This window comes from Loxodonta africana, chromosome 12 (genome assembly GCF_030014295.1).
Source record: "Loxodonta africana isolate mLoxAfr1 chromosome 12, mLoxAfr1.hap2, whole genome shotgun sequence".
Taxonomy (NCBI): domain Eukaryota; kingdom Metazoa; phylum Chordata; class Mammalia; order Proboscidea; family Elephantidae; genus Loxodonta; species Loxodonta africana.
In genome coordinates this window covers 19,775,850-19,785,455 of record NC_087353.1, presented here as the reverse complement: position 1 = coordinate 19,785,455, position 9,606 = coordinate 19,775,850, and the positions used below count along the sequence as shown (strand labels likewise).

The 9,606-nt window shown below is 42.6% G+C and overlaps 1 protein-coding gene across 2 annotated transcripts; it reads right to left on the bottom strand.

The window, feature by feature from the left end:
• Window positions 1–275: 275 nt before the first annotated feature.
• RRM2 (ribonucleotide reductase regulatory subunit M2) lies at window positions 276–8,910 on the bottom strand. Of its 2 annotated transcripts, XM_003411883.4 has the most exons (10): window positions 8,735–8,910; window positions 8,340–8,405; window positions 7,674–7,820; window positions 7,283–7,399; window positions 6,688–6,821; window positions 4,059–4,153; window positions 3,810–3,943; window positions 2,633–2,737; window positions 2,428–2,541; window positions 276–2,346 (listed from the first exon to the last, which is right to left on the bottom strand). In XM_003411883.4, exons 1-10 carry the CDS (start codon window positions 8,828–8,830, stop codon window positions 2,194–2,196), a joined length of 1,161 nt encoding a protein of 386 aa, XP_003411931.1. In that variant the 5' UTR covers window positions 8,831–8,910; the 3' UTR covers window positions 276–2,193. The 2 variants fall into 2 exon arrangements, with proteins under 2 accessions (XP_003411931.1, XP_064151097.1); XM_064295027.1 differs by having other exon boundaries at window positions 8,340–8,849.
• Between the last annotated feature and the right edge of the window lie 696 nt (window positions 8,911–9,606).

The window sequence follows — 9,606 nt, the reverse complement described above, 5'->3', positions numbered from 1 at the left end:
CCTACCCCGTCATTTTACAGATGGGAAAACGGAGACCCAGAGAAGTGACTCACCCAAGGATTTTAGGAAAATTAAAACTGTCTACTGAACCCTGGGCTTCACAATTCCATGTGCAGTGTAGCTTTGGGCATCTGCTTTCAGGTACCTTGTGCCAGAAAAGACATTACAAAAGCCACTCCCCAGAACTGATGAAAAGCAAACTAGTGAGCCTTTATGAAAAATACTTCACACTTTTTTCTTCCTGAATTGTAATGCAAATTTTATCACACTCGAGGAACTGATATAAAAAGTTTTATTTTAACCATGTAACACTTGTGCCATATTCAATTTTAAGACTTTGAAATGTTTTACACCAAAACTTGTTTCCCTTAAACAGATTAGGAAACGGAATCTGAGTTGGCAGAAGTCAATTCTCGAATTACATTTTAGGTGGACTCCCAGTGGGATTTTAAACTTCCTCTGTGCCTGACAACGCAAGGGCGAGCATTTTTCCATCTTAGGGTTACACAAGTGTGAGGACTTATTAACTTTAGGTTAACAATAATTTAAGAGGATCCCATATTACAGGAAAAAAAAAAAAAAAAAAAGCCTGAGTATTTACACAATAAATGTTAACGAAAATTATACAAGGCAGTGGTCAAATAGCCAAAAATCAACACAGTAGGTTAGCAAACATGCTCATCAATGTAGCTCATGAATTATTTCCTTGACTTTTTTTATTTTGGGGGAACACAAAGGCGGATGATTTACTATAAGCCCTATTAAGTATATGTTTATACTTCCTCCTAAAATAAAAAAATATTTGCACGGAACACCAGTTTCCTGGTTAGAAGTTTAGGAAACTAACAGATTGGCACTCAGATTGAGATAAACGTTAGAAGTGATTGCACTGAGCAATGTCTAATCCATTATGAACTTCAAGATATATTGCAAGTATGAACCACAGGTATCATCTAAAAGGCCTCATAGAAAAAACATTTTCTAATTTCAAAGACATGTAGTAAATATAAATGCAGTAAATTAATACAAAAATCCTGATCTTTTATTTCAGGACGCTCTACCTCAGCATGTCTGTTTGGGCTACAGGATAAAAAGCACTACTTAGCTTCTTCTAATCCTTGGCTTTACGACTTAACAGGAACAAGATCTTGGATGGGTCATTTTGTTCAAGCCTGATTTGAAAATCATCTTGCAATAATATCTTAGATCCCACCCAGAAGACTGCTTGAAGACCATGTCCTCTGATCGACTAGAAGTTGCAGGAAATACAATTTGAGAAACAAAATACTATTGCCGCTCAATAGATACCAGACACAGCTCACTATTCAGCCCAGATTATGCCTCAATTCCTAATGATTTAAGTTAAGAGCTTCTTTCTCTGAGAGATTAGCCATTAACAAACTAATCTTCTTTGATCTCTTATTTCAGGACACTCTAGCTCAGCATGTCTGTTTGGGCTACAGGATAAAAAGCACTACTTAGCTTCTTCTATGTGGTATCAACCAGTTAAAGCTGAGGCAAGCACAGGATTGACTATGAAATTAATTTTAAAATACTCTAATCCATTAAAGAAAACAAAAGTTAGAAATAACATGCCTAGTCCACACAGGTTTAACTTCGTTTAGTCACCTAGTGAATTTTCAATTAGCTCCCATGAAGTATGTATTCGGTGTAGAAACTAACAACGTTAGGCAAAAATCAGACTTTTACCTTGACAGTACAATGTGTGTTTGTGTGTAAAGTGCCAGTTTTATATACATACTAGTAAGTAAAACTTTCAAATCTGCTTTGAAGCAGTGAGGCTGACATCTTCCAACTGACTGAACAATTTAAATCCTGCTGGATCAAACTAGCTTGAGGGTCTCCCCACTCTAAAGCCAAGATTGCTGCTGGTATGCTATAAAAAAGGTATCTACGGCTAGCCTGCTTGCAAAAACCTAACACTGACAAGATTTTTCATAAAAATCTAAGTACCCCGTCTTAAGATCTTCTCATTCTAGGCGATATCACTAGCCTGGTTAATAAACAGGATTGGTTTTGAGGTAGCTAATCAGTTTCTAAGATGTCATTAACAAAGATTTCTCCTAGTTGGCGTGGCTGGTTGATATATTTAAAGTAGCTGATTTTTTTTTTTTTTTTATGAGAAGGGGGGAAAAAAAAAATCAGCAAAATGAGAGCACGTCTTCTGTTCGCTCAGAAGTCGGCATCCAAGGTAAAAGAATTCTCTGTTGGGCTCGACATCACTCCCATTCTCTGATACTCGCCTACTCTCTTCTCGAAGAAGTTAGTCTTCCCTTCCAGTGAAATGTTCTCCATAAAGTCAAATGGATTCTCTACTTTGAACACCTGGAAAGGTTCACATCGAAATATAAATACAGAACACCAATTTCAAAAAGAACCAAGAGGGGGCTAAAAACAATACTTTACCTTGTTAAAACCCAGTTCCAGCATTAGTCTGTCCGCCACGAATTCAATGTACTGCTTCATTAAAGTACAATTCATTCCGATAAGCTTCACAGGCAAGGCCTCGGTAAGGAACTCCTATGGACCAAAATAAAGCTTCTGAATAGAACTGAAGCATAAAAGACACCTGTCTTCCAGCAAGCACGAGGGTGACCCTTACGTTACCCACCTGTTCTATCCTAACAGCGTTAATAATTATTTCTTTGACTCTTTGCTCCGAAGGTTTGTGTAGCAGGTGTTTGAACATGAGGCAGGCAAAGTCACAGTGTAAACCCTAGAAGAAAAAGGTCAAGATCACTCTAGAGCCAAGGAACTTCTACCATTAACTTGGAATATGAAATTGCTTTATCCTTTTCTGTATGCTCCTTATACAACTTACTTGGCAATACGAAGAACATTTAAATTGTCAAAGGGACACTGACTACATCTCTATACTCTGCTTGTGTTGAGGTAGTCTCAGCCCCAGCAAAGACCCTCAATGCTGCCACCTAGATCATGACAGGTCTATGCCTTGCTGCTCTGTGTGATGGCAAAGAATGGAGCAAAAGTTCCACTCAAAGCCTTCTTTCTTTCTACAGCAGGAGCTCTTTAATTGTGCTACTACTCCTAGCAGGAAAGAACATTCTCAGCAACTAGACTAGTTAGCTTTTAAATTCACAATCGAATGCACAGGAAATTAGTAATGAAATTTCAAGGTGAATCAAACCTGAAAGCCCTAGTGCATTAACCCTCCCCAAATCCTCATCTTTCCATAAGGGAAGATCTTCCTATAAGAGAAGATCCAATGTTTGATGGGCACACTGGGCTCCAAGTATTGTAGATTCATGCTCCCTGCCTTCCAGATACGATTTAAACTAGAAAATCTGGGCACCTTTATCTTTATTACTTCAGTTTAATACAAGTGCATTCAACGGCACACACTGAACAGAAGGGATTCTCATTTCACTGGGAAGCTTACCAGCTCTGGGATTTGATTACTTATGTTGAGCTAACTTTGATGTACAGTAGGATCACAAAGAATGCCAAGGAAAAATCGATGATCAAAAGTTGTAATAAAACATCTCTTGAAAAATCCCATCGATTATTTGGAGATTTGTGTATTCAAGCCTATAAGGCATATGTACATATAAATGTATTATAATGTACTCAAGAATACCAGTGAAATAATTTCAGTAAATTATTTAAGGTCTTTTATTCTTTGCTGAGTACCTGGTTGAATTCACATGTTACATGTGGATATAGTGCAACCTGGTATCTTGGGTTCCCTTCGGTGAATCCAGGATGGTACCTGAGAGTTGCAGGGATTTAAAGAGTCCAGATTAGCCTGTTCTTTGAATGGGACTCACCTCATCTCTGCTAATAAGTTCATTGGAGAACGTGAGGCCAGGCATTAATCCTCGTTTCTTGAGCCAGAATATCGATGCAAAAGAACCAGAAAAGAAGATCCCTTCTACTGCTGCAAAGGCTACAACACGCTCTCCTATTAGAGTCAACATCAAAATGTTTGTAGTGAGTATTTCTCTTCTAGGAAGGGCCAACGAACCATAACATTACTTAGAAAAGGAAGTTTTAAGTAGGGCCAAAGGTATCCTCACCATAGGTAGCTTCTTTGTCCCCAATCCAACGCAAGGCCCAATCTGCCTTCTTTTTTACACAAGGCATCGTTTCAATGGCGTTGAAGAGAAACTCCCTAGAAGGCATGGATAGCATTAGCAATCCCAGCAAAGATCCTCGAGTACAAACTTCTAGATACGGATGGACAATGGGTCTGCAGCCAAAGTCAAACATCGGCCAATTCTTTGCCTGAGGGAAGAACTCAAATTGACATGTTCTTCTTGCTGGTTTGCTTATTCTTGTATAGCTCTTTTTAAAATCAACAGTTAGTTAATACAGATTTGGAGTCCTGGTAGTGCAGTGGTTAAGAGCTTGGCTGCTGCTAACGAAAAGGTCAGCAGTTCGAATCCACCAGCCACTCCTTGGAAACCCTATGGGGTGGTTCTACTCTGTCCTACAGGGTCACTATGGGTTGGAATCGACTCGACGGCAATGGGTTTTAATACAAGTTTAGGTAATCTTTAGTTCATATTGAGTCCTAAGATCTAATACTAAAATTCTTAGCCCATTACATGAAGGGCATTTGTTATCAGCTTAATTATTTCAAGTCCAGATCATGACATGTTTCATAAGCCCTATCTTCTTAAACTTGAATAACCATAAAATCTTAACTTTTAGGGCTGCTTAAGCTATGCTATTACCCAGCCAGACAGTCCTCAAAGACTATCACTTTGGGACCCAATTTCTATACTTTTTAATATAGTATAGGCCTTTTAGGACCTAATATCTATACTTACATGTTTTTATATAATAAAATAATTGAACCGCTACAGATCTAAGATTGCTTCCTACTATAATTTTATGCTACACTGCTGATGCCATGCCAGAAAAGTAAACCGACTGAACGCTATACAAATTCACTTAACTGGGTCTTCCTTGCAGCTCTAGCGGCATGATGGCTAAGAGTTCAGGCTGCTAACCGAAAGGTCAGCTGTTAGAATCCACCAACCACTCCTCGGAAACCCTACGGAACAGTTCTACTCTGTGCTACAGGGTGGCTATGAATGACAGCAATGAGCCAGGGTCTTCCTTGCTATACTCCCCTGCCTCCCATTCATCCCAAGGCCCATCTCAGGAGTCTACTGATATCCCAGCCTGTTCCTTTCTGGATGATCTTGGTTTTCTGAAGTCAAGGTCATCAAACACTATCTTTCCACCTTAAGGTCCTCTTATTTCAGAAACCTGTGTCTGCCTCAACCTTGCTTATGAAGGTTAACCATCAGGACTTCCCGACCCTACCCCTCTCTGGTTGTTTACTCCTAGTTATGCCCTCTCCCATTTCTGTATGCAAAAGTATTCAAATCCCCCCTGAAAGAGCTACTTCTATCTTACTGGCCTTTCAAGTTACCATTCATTCCTCTTCATTCTTCCAAGTAGTCTACAAATTTCCCATAGGCTCACCTCTTCCATCCTATACAAGACTCCTGTTCTAAAGCAAACCCTTAGTACTAGACCACGCAACAGCACATTCCTCATTTCCTCCTCTCCAATCAACGTCCAAAACCCAAAATAAGCCCTAACCTATCTTTACTTTTCGTCTATTACCCCCGAATGAATATAAACTAGCATTTTTAGCTAAACTATTTTGGCCTAAATTAATCTTACGGTTTACTGCTACCTCTGCATATTATACAATTCACCTCACTTATACTTTTTTAGGTTTTATTTCCTGTACTATGTTGCCAACTTCCTCAGAGGCAAGTTATGTTCTATTTTGTATTCCCCCTACTCTGCCCTGCTCCAGCCTCACATTGTTGGTTCTCAGCACATTTGCCGCATAAGTAATTGCCAGACCCAGGTTTTAGTTCATCACATACAACCTCTAGGGATGTTTTTCTCCCCAAAAGTAAGGCATTAGATTGGATTTTCCACAGTACACTTCCAATTCTAAACCTGGAACATCAAGTAACTTTGTTTTTAGGTGATTGGCTAATAAAGTGAATTTAGGCCTATTTTTCCACCTGTCTGCTCCGTAATTTTAAAGTAATTTTTCTATCCCTATATGAATGTGTGGCATAGTGGTTAAGTGCTACAGCTGCTAACCAAAGGGTCGGCAGTTCAAATCCGCCAGGCGCTCCTTGGAAACTCTATGAGGCAGATCTACCCTGTCCTATAGGGTCGCTGTGAGTCGGATTCGACTCGACAGCACTGGGGTTTTTGTTTATACGAATGCAAGGAGCCCTGGTGGTGCAGTGGTTAAGCATTCAGCTGCTAATCAAAAAGGTTGGCAATCTGAATCCAACAGCCGCTCCTTGGAAACCCTATGGGGCAGTTCTACTCTGTCCTACAGGGTTGCTATGAGTCGGAATCGACTCGATGCAAAAAGATTCCTGGATGACATAACCGATTTGTTATTAGCTGCCAACCTTACGGTTGGGGGTTCAAACCCACCCAGTGGCACTGCAGGAGAAAGGCCTGGCAATCTACTTCCATAAGGATTACAGCCAAGAAAATCCTATGGAGCAGTTCTACTTCGTAATACCTGGGGGTCGTCATGAGTCGAAATCAATCAGACAGAAACAGGTTTTTCTTTTTTGGTTTATGAATGCAAAAACTTAAAGTAACAATTAAGGAGTCCTAAACATCTTGGCATACCACCCTAATACTCACCTTTCCTTGGAATCTTTAATGTAAGTGTCAATAAGGAGACTATACATTTCAGAATGTATGTTTTCCATGGCAATTTGGAAGCCATAGAAACAGCGGGCTTCGGTAATCTGAACTTCTTGGCTAAATCGCTCCACCTAGTGGTAGAACACATCAAAGTTAAACCTGAGGAAAAACTACCAGCAGCTACTCACCAGTCAATGGGCATTGGTCACCTCACACTTCCTTTTTGTGTACCATTATAAGATTGATTTATTCTTTCCTAATTCATTGCAAGAAGAAGCCAGTCACTTACAAGGCAGGTATGCATCCAAATTATTAAAACAGCAAAGTCATAAAAAGGAAAGAGCAAATGAAATGTGGTAGCCACAAGGCCTAAACTCATCACCATTTAACATTGTTTTGGAGTTTCTCACAAAATACCATAACGAATAACTGCAAAGCACAGTGTAAAACAGGAAACGCCACATTACATAAATACCTCATAGATACACATACACATATGTTCTGTATAAAAGAACTATAAAGATGAGAAAAACAAATTCCTTCTGTCTTAAATACTCAAGTGAATAAAAGCAGACGTTTTCTGGAAACTCACCAGGTTTTCATTCACTATGCCATCACTTGCTGCAAAGAAAGCCAGAACGTGTGATATAAAATATCTCTCCTCAGGCTTCAGGGCTTCCCAGTGCTGAATGTCCTTGGAAAGATCCACCTGAAGTTTAGAAGTCCGTAATTTCAGCACAAAGGGAAGAGATTCAAACGTGCAGGACCTAACACATATGTATAAGTCTTGAACTTTCTTTTAAGTCTACAAGCACCACTTGATAAAAACATTCTTCACATAGTTTCCTCTGCCAATTAGAATATCTAACATCCTCAGTGGGCCAGTGTCTCCAAGAAGAACGTATATTTCAAACAATTTATAACCAGCTACCATTAAGGGTATTTCCTAGAGTTGAGGACAGGGCTGCAAGTTGCTGAATTACCTCCTCAGCTGTCCAAAAGGAAGCCTCAGCTTTCTTGTACATCTGCCAAATATCATGGTATTCAATAGGAAAGACGACAAAGCGGCGGGGATTTTCTCTCAGCAGTGGTTCATCTTCCACGCTGGAGGCAGGTACCTTAGTGTTCTCCTGTTAGAGAAGGCAACAAAAAGGCTGGCTAAATTTAGGTTGAACCATATGAAATGGCCATTCTTAGGATGGGACGCACTCGATTATCGGCAATTTCATGTGGTTCGACCTCAACAAGGGCAGGAAATAAACCTTGTAACAAAACAGTATGTTAAATATATATATTAAATAATACGTAAATATTGTCCCATATATAATATATAAATATTAAGCAATATGTTAAACGTCATATAGGTATTATGTATAACATGAAGTGAGCATAATATAGAAATACATTAGGAAATATACTTATATATAATAAGAAATTATATACAGGAAAGGGCGCTTTGGCGGGAAAAGGGGTGCGAGGGTGGGGGAGGAAGAGGTGGAGTGATGGGGCAAGCGGGAAAACAGCTGAACAGACAATAAGTGAGGCTTTGGCGCCAAGACCGGTCTCTGCAAGGCTGCCCCCTACACCTCGGGGCCTGTCTGCGCAGGCGGCCTCAGCACATCGTCCAGCTCCGAGAGCCAGCTACTCACCGGCTCCTGGAAGATCTTCCTCGCAGCCTTGCTGGCCAGGACGCGGGCACTGCTGAGAGACGGGGGCTGCAGGGAAGAGGCGCGGTGAACCTGGTGTAGGTCTCCTCCCTGCCCGCCGCCCAGCTCCACACCCAGCTCCATATACCCAAACCAAACCCACTGCCGGGGAGTCGATGCCGACTCACAGCAACCCTGTAAGTCAGAGTAGAACTGCCCCAAAGGGATTCCGTAATCTTTACGGAAGCAGGCTGCCACGTCTTTCTCCATGGGAGTGGCTGCTGGATTCGAACCGCCGACCTTCCGGCTCCTGGATTCGAACCGCCGCCCTTCCAGTTAGCAGCCGAGCGCTTTAGCCATGGTGCCCCTCGGGGTTCCCTATACACATGCACGCTCACAGTGTTCTCTTTGTCCGCCAGGGTGAGCCCCTTCATGGGAGAAAGCCGGAGCTGCTGCTGGTCGATGGTGGCGAGCGGGACACGGACCGACAGCATGGCGATAGCCTGAGAGCCGGGGAGGCGCAGCACAGAGAACAGCACACCTGGCAAATCAGGAAGAACAGGCGATTCCGTGCCCCCTCAGCGGTGTTTAAATACCCCTTGCGCGTCGAGAGCGAGCCAATGAGAAGGGGCTGGTGCCGCCTTCCCATTGGATGCGTCCAATCGGACCGTGGGCCACGCGTAAGCGCCGATTCACGCGGGAGATTCAAGCGCAGGGCGGAAGCGCTCGCCGCGGTACATCCGGGACGCGGGGGGTTGCTCCCGGGGGTCCGCTCCGGGGATCCCCAGGAGCCGCCGGTTAAATCGGAAACGCTGCTGTCCAGGCCTCTGAGGGTCCCACTGGAAAAAGCTGCAGCCCGCGCTCGTCTCGGTCACTATGGCGCGCGCGGGCACTGGACCCAAAAACCGTTTGGGACTGGCTGCAGGAGGCACAGTGATTGGTGCTCTGCGCGTCGCGCCCCAGCCCGCGGAGCGCGAGAGGAGTCTCGATTCTGCAGATCCACCATCCCGGAAAACGTCTCTTTTCTGAATTTGTTCCACCGTTTGAATCAAAGGATTTTGCAAGGAGGTTGGTGCAAATGCCTGTAAAGCGCCCCTCGCAGAGGGGGAAAAGCATTGTCGCCACCATTTAGATGCAGTGCAAGGCCAGAGAGTGTTCCCTAAGATCTGACAAGCTTGTAGGGTGGTCGGCAAAGACAGTGTAGACTAATGATTAGGACCGCTGGCTGCTGAGGTCCGTGGCTCCAGTTGCTGTGTGACGAGGAGATCAC

What these genes read in the sequence shown, in the direction of transcription:
- RRM2 (XM_064295027.1), bottom strand. Translation starts at nt 8,606, where the DNA reads ATGGAGAAAGACGTGGCAGCCTGCTTCCGTAAAGATTACGGAATCCCT. An exon ending in GGAAGATCTTCCAGGAGCCG is followed by an intron (nt 7,821 to 8,339) that starts GTGAGTAGCTGG and finishes CTTCTCTAACAG; the next exon opens with GAGAACACTAAGGTACCTGC. An exon ending in GCATAGTGAATGAAAACCTG is followed by an intron (nt 6,822 to 7,282) that starts GTGAGTTTCCAG and finishes TTCTACCACTAG; the next exon opens with GTGGAGCGATTTAGCCAAGA.